This window comes from Lepisosteus platostomus, chromosome 8, assembly GCF_059453375.1.
Source record: "Lepisosteus platostomus isolate fLepPlt1 chromosome 8, fLepPlt1.hap1, whole genome shotgun sequence".
In the NCBI taxonomy this organism is placed as follows: Eukaryota; Metazoa; Chordata; class Actinopteri; order Semionotiformes; family Lepisosteidae; genus Lepisosteus; species Lepisosteus platostomus.
The window spans coordinates 45,660,711-45,681,694 of record NC_142618.1 but is presented as its reverse complement, the minus strand read 5'-3'; the positions used below and the strand labels follow the sequence as shown (position 1 = coordinate 45,681,694).

At 40.7% G+C, this 20,984-nt stretch overlaps 1 protein-coding gene across 4 annotated transcripts in view; it reads left to right on the top strand.

Annotated features, from left to right (window-relative positions):
• The window catches only part of pip4k2aa (phosphatidylinositol-5-phosphate 4-kinase, type II, alpha a), a 99,420-nt gene that overhangs the window by 60,844 nt on the left and 17,592 nt on the right, over positions 1-20,984 (top strand). For 2 of the 4 annotated variants that reach the window (XM_088643681.1, XM_088643685.1), the window contains exons 4-6: positions 5,296-5,448; positions 8,959-9,105; positions 9,554-9,592. In XM_088643681.1, the coding sequence (XP_088499807.1) occupies positions 5,296-5,448; positions 8,959-9,105; positions 9,554-9,592 (339 nt within the window). Of the gene's footprint in view, positions 1-5,295; positions 5,449-8,958; positions 9,106-9,553; positions 9,593-18,080; positions 18,180-20,984 lie in introns of all 4 variants that reach the window. The other 2 variants (XM_088643683.1, XM_088643682.1) reach the window with 2 other exon arrangements.

Here is a 20,984-nt window from a genome sequence, read left to right as displayed (position 1 = left end):
AAAACAGAGCTTGTGTTTTCAACACTAGTACTTATTGGTGGAGATCACTAACTTTAATGTTCTGTGTAAATAATTGTTGCATTTTAAAAATAATTCCAATTAAACTGTTCCAGGTCTTCAGAAATACATGACATTTTAAAGGAAACTGGATGACATCTGTGAAACAAGGGTTCCCCAGACACACGATTGGAGATACCCTTGAATAGTCTCGGTTTTGACTAGTCTTAATCTAATTAGTGTCATATTCTGCCCATTTTTAAAGATTACACCAGTAAATTATTGATGAATCACACAAGCAATATGTTCAATTAAGAGAACTCCACTTCTTGAAACCTGAAAGCTGAAGGCTTAGATTTAAGTCCTAAATGATCTATAAGTTACTGGTTTGGACTTTCGTCCCATCCAGGATATATCCTGTCTTGTGCCTGTTGCTTGTTGGGATAGGCTCCCACTCCTTGTGATTCTAAATGGGAAGAAGCTGTTAAAGGGATGGATGGATAGAAGATCTACTGTATAAATTAATAAAACAAATCCACTGCTGAATTACTCTCAGTGGAATCGATACATGTCCTTAGAATTTGGCAATTTTAAAGGTAACCAATGAAACCTGCTGGATCAGGGCTCTGTAGGACCAGGGTTACAAGTAAAGTAATGATTCCCATCTTTAATCTTGAAGACCTGCATGTACTTTAGACATTTTCATTCTAACCATAATAACCATAATCACCCATAATAACTTAATGGAAACAATTTGTAAGCTAACTGATTTGTATTTTTTTTGGATTTTTCCAAATGCTAATACACAGTATATAAATTAATCTGTTTTATGAAGAAGGGTGCAAGAAGCACAGAAAAGTATAGAGCTCTGGATTGCTGTGTTACAGCATTGCTAATACATTACAATTAATATACTGCACCTCGTTATAGGCAACTTTGAAGTTAGATTTACTGTATACTCATTCATGCGCAGTCGGGGAGACAGTAGACAAGTTCTGTGCTCTGACAGAAATGCTGCTGACTTAATCCTTCACTCTCAACCGTTTACCATCTGAAGTGAATTCTGTGCGATCTGAGTATTGCCTCAGTGCTTGATTGGAATATACTGTAGATTTAGAAATACTGTATTTTAACATCAGTATTTTGTTTAATCTGGAAGAAGTTATATAATTTGGCTCATTCATAGAACAGCTCAAACTGATGCATGTAAAACTCAAGTTACAATTTTTGACAGAGACTTTTGTAGAACGGGAAAACTTAACTTCCTGGCACTTAAAAAAAAATGGACTGTTCATTTTAACTGTCGCTGACTTCACAGAGCATTGGTTTGTTTCAATGATGAAAGCTGATGTTAGGTACTGTATATGAAATGTTGCCTGTTGGGGACAATGTAATGCATCTCGAAAAATGTTACTACTCATTAAAATGAAATGATCATTCCTTTCTTGATGACCTTCCAGTAATTTTGACCAGTGACACGTGGAGAGATTTGTAAGGTTCAGGCCTCCACTATTTCCGACTTGCTTGCTATTTACAGCCAACCACATTGTTTTGTTCCAGCCAGCGGTATGTCTCTGTGCTGCTTAAATTCTTTCCCATTTAATTATAATGTGTAGTTTGGACACTTTAAAGCCAAATGTGATGTTTGCTTCCACCCACATCACGTCTATGGTAACAGCTTGAAGTCTGCTATTTCATTTTATTAAATGATTTGTGTAAAATTTTCAACCCTTCTTACTTTTGGTTTAAAGTTTTAGTTTTAATGTGTTTTAGGAGTTTCATTTTATTTGAGTTATGTTTGTGTCAACGTCAGGGCTCTGTATACAACGAAGAAATATCTGTGCGTGTATAGCATTATGTGGAGATCAAGAAAAATTCTGCGTTTTTATGACGTTGTGCCTTGTGAGATTCTCCACAGGGCAAGAGCTGTTTTGTAACAAGATGTTTCAGGCTGGTTTGGGAAATGTGTTATGCGCTTTAACCTGAAAATGTAATAATGTTGAAGAGCCATCACCTGCGGAGGCCTTTAGAATTTTTTTTTGGTCAAAATTCTTGCATCTTAAATACGGTAATGTGGCTGTGCGGTGAAAGAAGGCTTTGAATAACTCCTCATTGCAAGTATACTCCAGTACAAGACAGTGCAGGAAAAGGGTGACTGTATCTTTCAGAGTTAGGAAACGTAACTCTAGCCCATTCAGAGGACACATACTGTAATTGCTCTGTGCGTTAGGGGCTTGACATCTGCAAATTTAACTTCTTAATTTCTTAACATTTGTGAAATTGCTTATTGACGATTCACGATTCGGTCTAGACAGAAGAGCAGAGTGGGGTGAAACCAGGATGAAAGCTGTTAACCTCTACTGTTAAATTAGCAGCGCAACAGATTCATCTTGCACTCCCAGTCTAGCTAGTGAGTGAGTCTGCCCAAGTACCCACTACACCAGCCTCTGCGTCTCAACATGGCCTTTTTTTATATTTTAATAAGTGCTCCCAGTTCTGTGTTGGTAGCATGGGGAATGACAGGCTAGAGACGAGTTTACGGCCTCACTGACAGTTTTAGTGCCCTTTCATTAAAGTGCGGCGTGATAATCATGGAGGCAGAGAGAGAAAGTGAAAGTTGGACACGGAGGAAGGATTCAAATTTGAACTGATTACTATATCTATATCTGATCACTGTTCTTTCTTTTATCTAAACAATGTTATTTTAACGTCGTACTTTAATTATCAGATACTGTAAGAGGGTTACTTACTGTATATCTTTTAACCATTTTGTTGTATATACTGTAGCACATCATGCAATGGTATAAAGGTGGATTTGATTACACTGTAAGTGAATTTGGTTCTTCTGGATGGTTCTCTGCATCGCAAATTTGCGAGTGTCAAGACCCCACTGTACTTTGCAGACGGGTATAGCCACACTCGCCCCGTTTCATGATGCATTGCGATTCACTGCTGTTCATTGGCATCTCGGCTGAAGAAGAGGCCGTAATGCAGAACCAGCAGTGCTGATCGAGCTTGCTCTGCTCAACCCTGACCGTCTGAGAGACTGCTGTGTAGCAGATTGGCAGTGTGTCAGGATGCAGCATTGGCAGCCAGGGGCTCTGTATACACTACAGATCGGGATTAATTATCTGTCACCTTTCTGAGTGTCGAAACTCATTCCATTCATTTTCCCTGTATCACCAGTGATTGAAGTGAGCCAGCAGGGTGTGTGTTTGAAGCTTAATTGTTTTTTTGTTTTTTTATTATTTGTCTTTATGTATTACCTTCTTGGGTCAAACCGTTGCTCTATGGAAAAGAGTCCCACTCATGATTAAGAGTGGGACTCTTTTCCATAGAGCCGTGGGATACTCCGTGTGGCACTTCCACAACGGCTCTCGTGGCCGGTGTCGGCCAGCACGCGCAAGTGATGCAGAGTGTTCTGGTATTCCTCGGTAGGGGGGCTGGCGACGGTGCTTGAGGTGGACTGGGATCTCTAAAGGATGTCCGTTTTTCCCGGTGTTTGTGTAATTCTGTTTGTGAATGTGAACAGGGTTGAGTTAGAAAGAGCACTTCATTCCTCTGTAAACAAAATCCTTATCCTGCTTGGAATAAAGCCAAAAGGCTGCATGTAATGGTCCTACTGAAAATAGGCATTGTAACATTTTAGTGGAACTAAAATATGCATGAAGAAATAGAATATGCCATGCGTTTGTTGTCAAGTGCTTTGCAGAGTAAGAGGGTATCCCTTTCATTCAGCACTAGAGTGTAGCTCCCTCAGGGAATCACCAGCACATCCCTGCCAAGCAGGCGTAGTAGATAAGAGAAGAATTACCTACAATTCAGTCAGCCTACAAAGGAATCTTTAGGTGTTCTAGAAAGTGTGAACTGGGATTTAAGATGGGGCTGAAGGGACAGAAACTCTTCTCAATGCTATTGTGGGACTGTAGAGACCCTTGGTTTATTTTATCATCAGTGCCCTCTATCTGCAAACAGCACATGGTAGCTGGTTTGGAGAAACAGTGCCACCTACTGGTCTGCCAGCACCTAATCCAATAGAAAACTCCAGTACGTCTACCCTGTGGACTAGGGCTATTCTAGGTTGCTTGTATGTCCTTTTTTGGGGATATTAGTTCCAGTCTATTGCTGTTGTGGTCCTGCATATCATTCTTTATTTCTTCAGTAAGGTCAACAGAATTGACTGTTTTTGTCAGATACTGTCAGCATATTGATACTGTAGCTGTCAGCTGACAAAACATTTGCATAGCCTTTCACTATTGTGGTTAAAACTTCAGGCCTTTTGCGAAACAAAGTTTAATCATGTAGAAGCATTAACTTAAAGCAAATGTTTTAATTAGATTCTTCACAATTCCTTTATTCTTGTGTGTCCTGCTGTTATTGAACCACAAATTGATTTTTGTTACCATTTGTAGAACTGCATTTAATATGAATGGCTTGTAATACCCATAATTCATTAATAAGAAGTCTGGATGCTCAACAAAGGACTTCCAGTGTAACATTGATTTAAAAACTTGTTTTCTAAGCACCAGTGTTTCTGTTGTGTATATATTACATATTGGATTAGTTCATATGTTGCTGCGTCAGCATGCGTAGACTGCAAAGGAACAAGTAAAGGTTTATTTCATGCTGAAAAGAGAAGAAAAGAAACAATGTTTCGGCTGTGGACCCAAAGAAGGCTTCACAGCTGGAAAGTTGTTTCTTTTCTTCTCTTTTCAGCATGGAATAAACCTTTACTTGCTCCTTTTGCATATTGGATGTTCATTTTGTAAGTAAAAGAATGTGGCCTCCCAGTTGGACAGAAGCATCTTGTATAAGATCATAGCTTTAACAGAAGCACCGTTAACGCAAATGAAAACTATCAATGGAGAATTGCCTGTAGCCTCATTCTTACACAAATAGAGACTTCAAAAATGTAGATTACATATGCCCAATTAACATATTAATTCTTAAAAGTTTTAAAGGGTTTTATTTTATTTACAAAAAAAAACCTGAACAAACTTGACCCAATTATGAAGATCAAAAAAAGGTATTGATTTTTGTCTGGCTGCTTTGAAACTGTACAGCTTAAATTGGTTCAATAGTGCATCATCCCTCTGTTCTGTACTAGTTCAGCAGAGTCAACTTGACTTTCAGTAATGTTTCACAGTCATCTTACTGTATGTCCGTACAGTCTTGCTCTTAACTAGGAATGAAATATTTTGTTGTTGTTCGTCTCAGTCGATGGAAGAGCCACTTGAACCAAGAGGTGGTTGATGCAGTGTGTAGCACAAGGGCTTTAAATCCCGCTTCTCTTTGCAGAATTCGCTGACCAGAAGCGCGCCACTCACAAGCGACTCCCAAGGGCGCAGCGGGGCTCGTTTCCACATGACCTACGACAAGAGATACGTGATCAAAACCATCACCAGCGAAGACGTCGCAGAGATGCACAACATACTGAAGAAATATCACCAGGTAAAGACCAGAACCCAATCCGGCTCAATGAGAGCACCCATCTACAACACTCGTGAAAGTAAGAACTTGCTACAAAGATGCTGAAAGCTGTACAAAATCAATGTATTATAAGGGATTCTAAGTTTATTTCTATTGACGACACCCTTCTGTCACTAATTCTTTCATGACCATAGTACTGGAGCTTCTAGTGTTGTGTCTTTTTAAATTTCATCTATGGGCAACAAATTTTCATACTAAATTGATTTAGTTTAGTTTTGGTTATAGCAGACCACTACTATGCTTTATTTCAACTACTGAACTACACTACTGAATTCATGAACCAACTGTTGTTTGGGTGGCTGCAGGCACACAGGGACAGATCCAGCAGACACCCTTGTGTGTCACTCTGCTGTATATTTCACATTTGGAAAAAACAGTAGTTCTTGTCTGCACTAAATACAGCCCCGCTAATTTAACTTAACTGCATTCTGCCTGTGTTTCAGGGGGATGAATTCTACATTTCTGGAAATCTAAATATATCATGTCACGCTTCACCATTATTTACTTTGTTGTTTGGCTGAAGAATTCACACAAGTGAATAAGACCCTTTTCTACATCCATCTTGCCCTTGTTTTAGAAAGACTCGATTTATCCCTGCCATTTTTATCCCTTTCCATTTTTCAACTTTACCAGTAAGGAAAATTTTCGGTTTTGTCTTTTTTTTTAAAATAATTTTGTGCCGTTTTCGCAGTTGTTCAAACCACGTAACATTCGCGAGTATCACTGTCATTCAAAGTAAGGATTTGAAATATAATGAGTGGTCAGTGAATTACTCTTTTTCAGAAATGGGACTGAGGAAAAAACTGTCGTTACCTAGTTATTTTTTTAGTTTTTAGTTGTTCTAGCCTCTGTAAAATCTTGCTTGAGCTCATTCTGCTACATGAGACATTTTGTTCCCAATATGTATACTAAACACTCATTTAGTATGTTTAATATATATTTATAATCTTGTCATTACTATCGTTTGTCCATAAGCCACTTTCTTCTGTTTTTAGTATTTGTGAATGTTTTACTGAAAAATGCTTTTCAGTATTTACCACTTGCAGTGTTTTGTCTCCCTGTGGTCATTCTGTCTCATGTCATCTGTGTCTGAAGCTCAGTAAACTATTTTTTCCTTCTGTTGACTCTGTATCTGTCTCTTCCCAGTTCACCACCTGTCAGCTTTGACTCATTCTCTTGTCTGCTGTTTAAAATTATAAACCTTAATTTCGGTCAGATTTTGATTGAAAGACTACATCATAAGATCAAGTAGGTAGCTGCGTCAGCATGCGTAGGTTGGAAAGCAACAGGTAAAAGCTTATTTTATGCTGAAAAGAAACACATAGCCTTTTCTTTTCAGAATGGAATAAGCCTTTACCTGTAAATTTACATCAAAAGATGCCATATCATGATTACAATTTCCAGCGATTAATGTCTGTTCCTTTGATTATTTCTTGGTAAAGATCAGGTCAATAAGTGAAAATCTTTCTTTGGTGTACTGTATTTACACAGTGTTCAAAACAGCAGTTAGCCATTTCAGTCATCTCAATTGCAGCTTCTGTTTTTTTCCCCATCATCTTGTCCCAAGATGCGTTGGATAATTTAAATCTCCCATTAATGTAAGGTCATCTTGGTTGCATACCTTTCAGCACAGATAGCACCCCAGTAATTGAACCCTGGTCTCAAGCATTGCAAACCAACAATACTAACCACTGCACCACTGTCCATCCCCTGCATTATGTAGTCTGTGTCTCCTAATGTTTACTCTTTAAGATTTTTCTTATTTACATGCATTGTTGTGATCTATGGAATTTCATTCCAAAAGCAGACTTGTTGTCAGTACTGCTACTTAAATGTGAATCCTGTTCGAGTAAATACAGAAGTCAAATATTGTTTAAGAATATGCAAGGGTTTTGTCACAAAGCCCTGTAGAGAGCACCAGCTTCACTATACGTAGTGAAAATTATTAACCAAAAATTGGGGGTTAATTTTCACCAAAAAATTAATAAGGTTGGAATGTACATTTAGCTTAAAGGCAGAACATTTTCTGGAGAAAACATACTCCTGAGATTACTTGGCATTGTCAGCAATATCTCATATATCCAAAATTTTAAGAATGTTGTCTCTGGGATGATCTCAAGACCATGCTTTTTCATAACTGTGGCCACTTGCATTTTTAAATATGGTGACTTTTTGGAAGAAAATAGTCCATAAAATACATAATACATAAAATCGTCCTCGGCACAGGAAGCAGTGGAGTTCACTTCTGCTGTTCAGCAGTCATTTTTATTTTAGTGCTGCTGAGGCACTGCGGTGAAGGTCACAGACCACAGCCGGGAGGGGTATGTAATATGGCCAAGAAAGCACGCAACAAATCAAATGTCGCATGCCATTATTAAAACATTTGTCAATAAAAGCTTCAACAGTAGAGAACATTGCACTATTGAATAAATCATTTCATGGGGTGATTCAAAATGTAAATCGTTACTTCTCAAACTGCAGTCCATGACATTGTGCAGATCCTTAGAGGTAGCTCGGGGCCTCTTCTCAAAAAACAGAAATATTCTTACCAAGCGTGCAATGTTAAGCATTTTGCACATTTTTAGGACTTGAACCTCCTTCGGTACTCAGAATATTGCATCTCCAATGCAACTTAATTCAGTATGTTTTATGAGCATCATGGGACACCAGTCCATTGCAGAGCCCATTCAGATGCAAACATGCACGCACACACATTCACACCGGGGCCAGTTTTCCCAGAAGTCCGTTAACCTACCCGAATGGCTTTGCACTGTGGGAGGATATCCGAGCCCCAGGGGGGAAACCCATGTGGAAATGGGGCGGACATACGACATATGACACACCACAGGTGGCACCCCAGGTCTGGAATTGAACCCAGGGCCCCAGCAAAGCTTACCACTGTGCCGCCACGCTGCCTACAGCATTTTTACATGATTTACCTTCAGGTGACCTGAAAGAAACGTGTTTCTGTTGGGGCCAGTTTGCCGAGTAGAAAGGCCCAGACTTGCTGTGACCTGAGAGAGGGAATCATCACTGGGGCACTCCTGTTGGGTGCTGTGGACCTTGCATTCTGTGCAGAAAGGAATGGCGTGATTGATGGGTTGGGGGAGCTTGTCTTCCTTTCCTTATTTCCTCTCTGTGTCATTGGGGTTGTCCCTGTGAGCCAGCTGAGACCCAAAGGATTGTCAGTGCCACGTTGATTTAGTACCAAAGGGAAAATGTATCTCGGCAGTTAAGAACAGCATCAAGATATCCAAGTGTGTGCTTGTTTTTTAAGTTTGTTTTTTGCCAATTCTCAGAGTTAAATTCTAGAATGTGCCCAGTCCGTTAAGAATTTTGTTTGTGTGAAAACTCGAAATTCCGTGTTATTTTACTGATCCATGGCATCGTACATTTTGTGTGCTAAGCATTGTAGGCACCTCCCAGATTCCTCCCATTAACTGTACGCTGCGTCCTTGTGCACCCATGCAGTTTATCGTCGAATGCCACGGAAACACGCTTCTGCCACAGTTCCTGGGCATGTACCGGCTCACGGTGGATGGAGACGAGACCTACATGGTTGTTACAAGAAACGTTTTTAGCCACAGACTGTCTGTTTACAGGAAATATGATCTGAAGGTAAGTGGGAGAGGTAACTTATAGTAACTTTTCTTGTGTAGCTTTTTCAATCGTTTATGCAAGACGGAAATTAAATTTGTGGCATGTATCATTCCTTTGTGACTTTGAAAATCACCAAAATTGGTACCTACAATCAGACATAACTGTTAAACTAGCCAGAATGTGATTTTCCTTCATTATTTGCAGTTTCTATTGTTCACTGCTCTGTACACATACAGTTTCGCAGATATTCCCAAATTCTAGCCATTTTTATAAGTGTTTGTGCTTGTGTTTTAGTACACATTTTGAGGGCTGTTACTGCTTTGTTTATACACAGCGCATGCTGAAACATGTAAGATATACACAATTGTCAAACTGTACTTTGTGCCGACGGTGTGCTTCTTGAATTGTGATCTAGAATGCCTCAACTTGGTGTGTCCTGAAATTTAAATGGTTCTTTGTATTTCAGGGCTCTACCGTGGCCAGAGAAGCTAGTGACAAGGAGAAGGTAGGCACACTTTTAATGCTTTGACGTTTTAATTCGGCAGAGACGTTTCAGAAAGCAGTGCTGACCAAGTGACATCAGACGCCACTCTGTGGCAGCCATATACGTCTGGGTGTGCGCATTATACAGTATATTTGCAGGCCATGCAGAAAGCACAGCCTTCTGGCATGGGGTTGGGATTATAGAGCGAGGAATGGGTCTCCAGCTCCAGTCTATCATTCCTCTAATGGCATAAATCCCCATCCTTTCAATTTTTTTTTTCCATTTCTTTCCTCGTGTTCCCCTGTTGTTCCATCAGTGCTGTCGCTCGCTTCCTTGTTCTGGGAGCTTGTCTTGCCGCTGTCCCTGACGCAACACAGGTTTGTCACCTGGCCCGTGATCCTGGGGCTCTAGCAGACTGGAGAGGCCTTTTAGCTCCGGTTTGTATTTAAAAAAAAAAAACACGGCGGTTCTGTAAGATTCACGTTGAAATTACGTTTTCAGAGTCTTTTCCATTTATAATGCGAAGCAAGTGTTTTCTCTGTAGAGCAGCGTTTTGTGCCCTGGGATTATGGTGCTGCTGTTGAGGTGACAATCCTACTGTATGTGCAGCTGTAAAGGCAGATCAGACAGATCATTCAGTCATTTAGTATTTACATCACTGCATTTTTCTAGATAAAGTGCTTGAAGTCACTGATTGTCAAAGCAGCTTCTATGTGATGCTTCTCCTGCCCTTTTCTTTATGCAGCTCTTTGTCTGACAAATAGATCTTGAACAGCAAACACTGTATTATTGCACCTTCTGTTACTGTCAGCTGTAAAACAGATTGGGGCCTTTCATTTTAGGAACTTATTTCTTGGCCTGCCACCCTAGTTCTAAAGCTGTAATTGCCCATCAGTAAACCATCTAAATGTTTGTTTGCCGTATATGCATGTATTAATAGCAAAAGGGCTTGGAGCGCTTTTTTGTCCTAATAAATTCTTGTAGTCTTTGTGTACAAGTTGTTTAATAAAACATGAAAACTGGATTGAGTTTCCCACATTTTAAACTAAATAGAGGCTTTTATATCATGTGGTTACTTAACCAGTAAAAGCAAATGCCTGAGTCCAGGTCGAGCTGTATAATCGATTACGGGTTCGAGCCTGGCCCATGTCACTAACCAACTGTGGCTGAGATGCCCCCAAGCAGGTACTTAGCTGAGTGCTTCGGAGATGAGGGTGGGAAGAGTGGGCCTGAGTTCTCTCGGCCCTCTGCTCTCTGCGACCCCTATGTCCTCCTGTGCACCAGCAGGCCTGTGGTGCTGTCAGTGAGGGATGCACTTCTATTCAGTATGGGCCTCAGTTGCCAGCGGTGTCTCGTAAGACGAGTAACTTCAGTGTGAGCTCATCAGAATCGTTTGTAGTAACAGGGCGAGATGTGAAAAACATGCAGTTGAATATTCCAAATCGGATAGGTATAACAAAAATAATCTAAATGTAGAGGAAAAGGCTGCCCAAGGAAAATGGACAAAGACAGAATAAAGACATGCAAAACTCAAATGGAGATAGTGGTGATTCTGGATCTTTAGAATCTGTAGATTCTACTTCAGTTAATATAATGGCTCTTCATCCAAAAAATACTTTTTTCATTTCTTCCGTGTCCGGCTTGTAGTATATGCTACATTTAATTTCCATAGTATGGCTGTTTGTAAGGAATTACAGCAAAAAATAGCTTTTTTTATATGGCTCTTGGATGCCGAGTTGGAAATGTGAGTGGGTAGTAAATAAGGAAGAAGCGGTTAAGAAGGCAATTATGATGCTTGTGTATGAAATTGAGTGCAGAGCACAAAACGTAGAAAAGGTTATAAACAAGAGGAAGACATTCAGCCCATCTAACTACTCAAGAGAAGTTAATACCATTTTTTTTCCACTCCTTGGATGTACAGTAGATCAAGGAGATCAAGACTGTACTGTCTAAGAGAGCCCAAAGAAAAGTAGTTAAACCTGTACCTTGGCTAAAAAACAGGCATTGTGATGAAAGAGCAGAACCCTATTTTAATTTTTAAGCAGCAAATTAGGACTTATTCAGATGTAAATCATCTGGTGAGAACATTTTGCAGATAACGGGTACTGGAAGGGATGTCAAAAAGAAAGGGTGGAACCTCTGAGCATCTCAAACTCCAAGCGTCCGATTACACATTAAAGAAGAGATAAGCGGAAATGAGAGAGTAGCAGTTAGAATCTGGGCTGTGCCAGGACATCCACCTTGAGAGTATCATCTGTGTCTTGATTGCTGGTGCATTTCTGCAGATGTCTGTTGACCAACAGAGCGAACAGAGGACAGTGCACTTACTGTACATGTTGTGTTAATCATTCTAGTGGTGTTCAGGGGCAAACAATCAGACATGCATAACAGCCTGCAATTAGAAAATGATTTATATCTGCACAGTATACAAGCAAATTCACCTTGGTAGGAACCACTTTTGAAGTTTTCGGTGCCGGCAAACACTTAAATATTGGCTCTGATTCCTGAGCACAGATTCCTAATTGAAAATGTATAGCACAGGAGGTTAGGATCTGACAGGCCGCCCTAAATCATCACCTGTGTTTTTTTAAATTCCAAATGTTTCTCATCTTATAGGTCAGTTAATGAGTATCTGGTCTTTGAGGATAAAACAGTCTTGGATTTGTATTCCCAACCTTTTCTTCATTGCCTGACCCGTTTAGCAGATCACAGTTCCACTGTGCCAGGTCTTTAAATGATTTAATGGTGACCTGTAAAACTTTGGACAGGGTCTCTCCAGGAGAAGAGATGGAGACACCTGCTTTAATGGATATGTTTATGCATTTAATTGTTGAAAATATGATTCTTAGGATGACATGCTTCTTAAGTCCAGGCTTCATGATAATAAAAACCATTTAGTTTAGATCTGCTAGCAGTGTGAAGGTAAGAGCAGCAGTGATAATTGGCAGTATACTGCAAGTTCAGGACTGTTGCCCATTTTTCATGGCCATAAGTACCGCACGTGACATTATATAGAAGGCTTTTTGCGCAGTTTCCCTGCAACCCTATTTCAATTTCCTTCTGGACATCGAAATCGCATAGCCGTTGTACAGAGTGCAATGTAACCTATCATAAAATGCATTTATAACATTTCTTTAAACCGTGACTATATTTCCACAAGCTCTAAATAAATAAATGTACAGTATGATCATTTCATACAAAGGTTACTATTTACTATTATTATAAAAGACTGGTTAATTTGATGTGGTTTTCATTATTACAGTTGTCACGACCAAAACATACATGATGTGGAGCTTGTCCATTCAAAGCGTTGTTCTTCCAAGTCCTGTAATGTATGCATGTTGGCACGAAAAGGCCTGATATCTTTGTAACCTACCCATATATTGGTACTGTACAGAAAGGCAGCCCAGAATAGCTTTGTGGTCACATACAGTATACAATAGGCTGTCCCTGGTCCAGCATTCTCCAAACCTGGCAGAAGCAAAAAAGTGGCCTTGACCTTAACTCTGATGTCCATGGCTGACTTCATTTTTGGTGAATTCAGACTTGAGGGAAGGTGGCCCAGGGCTTTTTTGGATTTTTATTCTTTTTTTAATTCTCTGCAATGCACAGAACACCATTAAATATTGCACCAAAGTTATATAAACAAGTCCCTTTTGATGCCTCTGTAGGTAGTTACATTTTAACAGAATATTCTAGATGCCGCACTGTGCTCATTCATGTATAATGCAAAATGTTGTCCTTTTTTTCTGGTCTGAGAATGAAAATGTAAGTTATTCTTTTCCATGACTGCATTGTTAATCAAGGCTCACAACGTATGTCTGTGGAGGATAAACCTGCTCCTCAAATGCCATTTGGAATAACACGTAGCTGGTTTTATCCATTTATTCATACGACTCACTGAACACTGCAGTCTATCAGGCATGAGAAAGACCTGAAGCAAAACGTACCCCTTGTGATTTGAGGATTTGTGTGTGAGTGTGTGCGCGCGCGTCTGTGCTAAAAATAGCTTTTGCAAGCTAACAATAGCGCGCTGTGGAAGGTCATTTTCTTAATCCACCGTGGGCAGGGGATCGCAGACACTTGGGTGCGAACTGCCGTTAATCCTGCCCGTGTCACTCGGAGAGCTGATTGACTCCATTGTGGGGCCCTTCTCTCGGATGCGATGAGCCGCCCTGCCAGTGGAACAGCGAGGCAGAGTTCAGAGCGCAGGGCTGCGCTCCTGTAGCAGACGGGCTGGGCACAGGGCCAGCCAGCAGGAAGCAGGCTGCTCAATAGGGATTACATCAGGGAGCCGCAGTAAAGGACGACTCTGACTCCGCACTGACTCTTTGGAGACCTCGCAGCCCACCTCCTACCGGTGCTTGCGAGATGCCAGGATGCGTCACGCGTTTTTTTTTCTGTCAGGTGGATTGTGGTGGGTGGGAGGGACTGCAGTTTTTCTCCTTTTTTTTAGGACGGCTTTGAAGCGCTGTTTGTACTGTCCAGTCTAAACATCCACTGCGCCACGTGGGTAAAAGAGAGCAAATGAGTATGGGCGATTGAGAATTGAGCAGCTGAACATTTTAGTTAGAAGATCCACGGGTCATACTAGGCCTTGAACGGAAGAAACAACGACCTGTTTCTTTTTTTTAAAGAGCCCCACTATATCAATAAAATTCGAAAGGTTTAAAAACGTTCAGAGAAACGTTTTATTGGGATTGATCCTCAGTTTTTAACATCTATTTTTTCATGAAAGCAATTTCATAATATCAGATTATATTGTGTGGAATAGTATAGTGATGAATGGCTGGTTAATGGGCATGGAAATACTGTAGACACAAACCTAAAGCACAGCAAGGGAAATTACAAATGCTAATAAAAGGATTTATTTTCCTGCAGGTCTGAACTGCAATAGGCTGTATTTCAGTGATGATAAAGAACTATAGCAGGGGAAAGTAACCTTGTCCTGGGCTTTTATGCTTTTCTAGTTTCAATTCTATCTCTAACCATAATGACTTAATTGAACCAATTGAGTGGATAAGAAGTCCAGGGTGTTTTCAAAGTGTTAATCAGGTGCTAATTGAAAGGTACTTCTAAACCCCTTAGGAACCCAGTGCTTGTAGGACAGCGCTATCTAACCCTGAGCCGCAGTCTAGTTGTGACTTTTAGTTCTTCAGTAAAGGAGAGATCTTTTCTTGCACGGTACAGATGCCTGGCCTCTTTCATTAAAACCACATCATAAAATATTCATGAAAAAACAAATGATGACTTTTCCTCAAAACAGCAAAGCCTAGACTCAATTGAAATTTGACACATATGCACAATAACAAAACCAAGATTTTGTGGCTTTTTGACAAAACACTCAGATGAGTAAATTAGTAATGTGTGTATGGAGAGGATGAAATTTAACCTAGGCTTAAATGTGGATTTTGAATATATTGATTCATATTTATTCTATTATATGCTTACCTTTACCTCACTACTGTAGGTTTGCACTGGCTCTGTTTGCTGCAAGAGCAGTGGATGACTTTTTAAAGCAGTGAACTCTTTTCAATTATATTAGTAATTGACAGTGGTAACTGACAGGGACATCTAGTCCAAATAAATAAATATATTTTGGTAGCTTGGTTGCAGTGTATACATGTGTAACCAGAACTTATTTTCCATCTTCAGTGTCAAGTGCCAGACACTGTGTTTCCAGGCTTTTTCTACTGTTTTCTGATCGAGTATTCCAAATATGTCTTCACGTTCTGTTTAGTTATAGCTTAGCAGGTGAGCCCAAAAAAATGAGTGATGCAACAAAATCCCAGTTTTTAAAAATCCCATTTCTCCTGAGTATCAGAGAATTTCTAGACCTCCACTGGATGGACAAATCTACAGTAGATGGAGGGGATTGCGGAGTCTTCGCTTGGGAATCTAGAAATGTTTCTGCGACCTCTAAAATAAAAAGAAAATTAAAAAACGGATATCTGCTGCGGTATAATCGCGTTTTCTTCCTGCGGGACGTCCATGTCTAATGGAAAAGAGTCCTTGCACGTGATCTTTTGAGTCGGATGTGGTTTCACGTTGCTGGACACTCACTGGCTAAAATATGTGGAGGTCCTGGAAAAGAAATAGTCCGTCCCTGATGTAAGGAATGCGTTGTGGGCTTATGAAGAAGAGAGGAACGTCCGTGGCCGTCGGACTCAGAACAAGTATGAAATCTCTCTCTCCAGTGGATCTAGTGGAATGTGCAGTTGACATCCATCTGCTGTTACCCTTCTCGACCTGCTGCTGCTTGCAGACCTGCAGGATTAAAAGCATAAAACTGCACTGCACATGTTTCATGCTCCATCTGTCCTTGTAGTCTGCAGAGGCATTGCGCACACTGGTAAAGCTTATATATTATTTTGACATGAGAACAAATGAACGCAAGTCCTCATTGTCAAACATATTGCTAGACAAATGACTGTGTATGTGTTCATATTTAACTGTTAACTGTATGTATGGGCATTTACACTTCACATATTCTTGTATTCACCCCGTTTTCACCAGAACAGGTAACATTTTGCCATTTGTCCTTTTTTTCAGTACCCATGCTGTAGATTCCTCCCTTAAAAACCTTACGAAAATACTCGGTTGTTACTACTAGTTTGTAATACATTTTATATTTTGAAATGGAAAGGCATGGTGACAGCACAGACTACGGATCTGCACTTCTGTTATATCAGTGGTGCATATTAAGGTGAAGCAGAATGGAGAGTGTCAAATATGTACGTAAATGTGAGTAACTGTAATAAAGACACTGTACCACATTTTGCATATATGGATTTGGCAACCATATATACAGTGTACCTTTTACGCAGGCATATACTGTATATATGACAGTTGTGTAATATACGGGGTTAGTCAAAATGCTGTCGACAGCTTTGACAGTTTATTCCAAATTAATTACAGCCACGCTCCTTAAACTGCCTGTACCACTTAAGGATGGAGTCTCGCGTCGGTGGACGTTTGTGAAATTTAGTTTGGACCGACCATTGCACGGAAACATAAGTGCATTCAAAATAATTGGCATTTATAATTGTCGACAACATTGTGATTAACCCTGTATTTGTGGCAGACGTACCTGCAGAAGGTAATCGAACACAGTTCGATTACTGTTGCTACCCTGGTTCATTTTGTCATCCCTGGTATCCACTGGCTGGTTGTCAGCCTTCGTTGCCACCACCAATCACGCCCATCGCCACAGACTGAATGGAATATGGCTCTCAGGGGCTGAGGCTGAGTCACGGCATCACAGACATTTCAGTCACAGGCTCTCCGGTGCCAGTGCAGCGTTTTGCTTGGCTGCGTTCCCTGGTGCTCTATAAATGCCTGCGTCTGGGTCTAAGAGCAGCATCTGTTTTTCTTTGCTTACTGTTGAGGTATTCATTCTTGCTTTTATCCATATTTTATGAGTCACTGTAAGTAGGGCCAGTGTTTTCTGGAATGTTTGATTCCCCTCCACCACTACCCTGCTGAATTACAACCTGTTGTTAGATCAAATTAACCGATTTTAAGTTTATGAAGGTTTGTGCTTTATTCGGGAATTGAACATTTTAAAGTGCCGTTAAGAATGGGGATTTCTGTCCACGGACTGGTGCTTGACAACAACAGCAGAGTAGAAGGAAGCCTGAAGAGTGAATCAAGAGTTAGGAAAGGGGCCATTTGGCAACAGAATGGGTTATTCTCTCTGCAACAAGGCCTATTTACCGCGGTGTGACAGCGCAAGGACGCGTCGTCTCATCGCGTTATCACCACTCCCGGTTGTTGGGACTGCCAAGTTCAGTTTTCTAGAACGTGACTGGCTCTCTGAGAACCAGGTCCTAGTGAGCTTAACGTTCAGCTGTATGAAAAAAAAAATTGTTCTGGCAAATTCTGATTTTGAGGTCTTGTGTGTGAAAGTACAAAATCTAAAATTACTCTTTGCTAATCATTAAACGCAGTTCGGAGGACCCTGGTTTTTGGAGAGTAGGTGAGGAATCTCGTTTTACAGAGATGTGGAAAGAGAAAGCAAAAAACTGAATTATATTTGAATTACGATTATATTACCAAGAATTAAATAACAGCTTTAGCATTTTAGATTGACATGACTAAATCGGCAGTTTTCTTTAACAGCGCTGTTCTTGGACAGATTGTCATCAGATTAGATGCATTTTTAACTGAAAATATATCGAAAGTAGAGAGAATAAAATCTGATTTTCGGAAGGCTTACCAGAAGAAATTAAGATGTATTTAAAATGTTTTGTGCATGTTACTTTATAAAACGTTGTGACTTTGTCATAAGCTTTGTTACTTAACGTGCACTTAACTTTCTAAAACAAATTTTCTATATATTTGTATACGTTTTAAAATGTACAGCCCCAACTTCTTTCTTTAATATCGGAAAATGCACATTTCAACTTCTGACGGGAATGTTTAACTTCTGGAAAACACTGGCCCCCCATGATAACTTTGTGCCATTGTGAATGAGCTGCCTGAAAATCCTTCTCCTTCCCTGTCTTAGCAGCTTCGTCCCCCAGATGAGGGAACCAAAGCACGCAGCATGAGCCAAAGGCTGCAAACGATCAAGATTGCCACTCGTTTTTACTGCTCCGTCAGAAATGTAAGACGTGTAGCAAAATGATAGCCAGTCATCAAGTGCATTTAAAACCTAGCAGCTTTAAATGCACTGTTCATTGCCTTCAGTTTTCTCAGCATGTGTCTTACTGTCCCAAGGTCTAGCAGGAGCTCGAGGTCTCCAGGGCATTAGAAAGCTTTCTGTGCTCAGTAATGTTGTTTAATTAAGCCTGTATTGCTGTTATCCCCCTTCCAAAGGGTGCCAGGTGTCGGGGCTCCTCAGATAAGGACCTAGGTTAAGCGATTGTCATCGGTGGTTACTGTATGTGGAACAGGAAATTAAATTGACCATTCAGTCAGGCGTATTAAAAAACAGGGATATGTACAGTAAGTGCGAACAAGTGGCTCACAGCTGGTGCAAGTTAGGCCTTTTCAGTGTTTTAGAGAAAAACTTTGCGAGGAACTGAAATGTGATGACTTCACCTTTTACATCAATCCCCAACCTAAAATAACTGATTTTGTTTTTATATGTTGATTTTTGTTCAAGAGAGGCTGAACTGTTTAAGGTAGCGATTTTAAAGGGGTGCTGCAGCGCTTGTTTTGTTTTTCAGGGTGAGAAAGAATCAGCAGTGATGAGTGCATTTCAAACCACAATAAAAGTCAAATGTTCACAATAGCTTGTAAAAACCATTTACAGCACAAAATAGACGACATTTACAGGTACACGCTGTGCTATATTCTAAGATTCAGAACGAGGCAATAAGACTTCCAGTGAGATGAAGTGGCCTCATTACATTGTAAACAAGCAGGCTTGTGAATACTTGTGAATCAGATGGTTTTGCTGATAAATAGAACTTGTTAACTCTGCATGCAGATCACGTTGGAGAGGAATGCCTGCTGCACAACCTATATTTAATTTGCTCACACATCACATTATTAGGGACTTATGAGCAGAAAGGGCTGCATCACATCAAAATTCTCGGGAACTCTCGTTCTCGGCCCCATGGCTCGACCAGGGATTTGCAACTACATGGTACTTACAGTACTCTCGCAGAGTTCAGGATTTTGTGTTTAATTTGAATTTTTTTTTTTCTGTACCATCAATTAATTTATTTTGTTACCAAGATGTGATAACTGGTCTGAGAAATGTGGACTACAATTCCCCTTTAAAGAGGTAGCTTCTCGTTTTGGAAGGTAGCCACCAACGGATAGGATACCAGGGCTCATTTATTATATTGGCGCCCCTGATAGGCCAGTGGGAGCGTGATGCCCAGTCTCTGCCCCTGCTGTGCTTAGATATTGTGCTCACACAGGTCCTTCACATGCCTCTTTCATTTCCTCGGGCAGGTGAGCGACTGAGCTCTTTCTCTCGCTCTTAGTAGACATGTATCCAGTTTGCAAACTGGCCTGTGCTCCTTAACCCGATGATCCACAAAAAGCCAGACCGCCAGCTTGTTTTTTTTCCCTGAGACCTTCTGTGAGGACCATCTGGTTGCCTTGTTGTCTGTCTGTGTGCAGTCAACTTCTTTCAGCACCATTCCCATTTTCCTACTGCTTTCTTTTTTAAGAAAGCAAGCACGACTCGTTTTCCTTTCTTTTCTCTTCGCCTATCAAGCTTGCTTCTCTCTGTTCTTGGAGCTTATGTCAGTTGAAAACTTAAAAAAAAAAACCGAGGATGACTTGGATGCCTGAACACTGGTGTTGTCTCTTCTTCCATGTTGCACTTTTTTGTGTGCACCAGCACTCTAGGTCTGTTAGTTCTAGGTCTCCATGTATCTTGATGCTTCTGTGTTCTCTGGCGCCTCCTGCACCTCCTGGCCACCTGGTTCCTCTTTGCTCCTGCCCTTTGGACTGTTCTTGCTTTCCTTGTTACTGGTGACACTTGTTGAATGGCCTTCAGATCAATAACCTTGGACTTGAGGCATCACCTTCGCAGGCCTCTGTCTCTGATATTTGCCAGAATCAGAGCTGGGGTTTCTATCACTATTATGAAAGGGATCCCCCTTCATGGGTCATTCTTGGTCACTTGAGCTTCTCCGTTGATGTGGACTAAAAGCCAATCTGGATGAGGGCTGCTTAATACCAGTCTAACATACCAGGTCTACCTAGTCTAGCCAGTAATTGGGACTTCTCTCTTTTCTGGCAGAATTACCTCTCCTCCTGCGTTTCTTTTTCTGTCACAGTCTCTGGGGCCTGATGTCAGCTACTGCTGATGCTCTGCCTCTTAGGTCTGCGTGTGTTGAAGGTCAAGCAGGCCATCTCAGTGCCCTGGTGTTAAATCCACACAACAGACGTAATGGACAGAAAGATGGTTGTGTTGATGTCATACTCCGGTTTGATAGGCCTCACCTGGTGGGCAGACTGCAAAAACTTTTCATCTGTGTTTTTCTGGGATGGATATTATACAAAGCCAACAGTGAAGACTTCAACAAACTGGGCTGGCAATCTGCAGTGGGTGAAGTGTACATCCAGTAGGTAAATGTGCTTCAGCATATGGTGGTGACAAAGAGTCTTGCAGTCTCAGACTGTACACTTCGTTAAGATGTAAAAAGAAAGACACAAAGACCACACCCTAACAAAATGTGGAAAATAGCCTCTACTGAATTGTTACCTTTCATAAGTTCCTGATAATGGTAGGAAATTGTGGCATGACTCAAACTTTGACAGCTTTTGGCGTTTGCATGGAGTTAAAGGTGATCGAGATTATTCTTACGTTCTGTGCTCCTGGCCTCTATATTTGTAGATGATTCTAGGAAGTTCTTTTCCATTGTTCTGTACTTACACCACCACCAGCTGAATAAAACAGGTTTAATGAGTTGCAATGCAGCAGCGCCACAGTGGGTCTGTCATA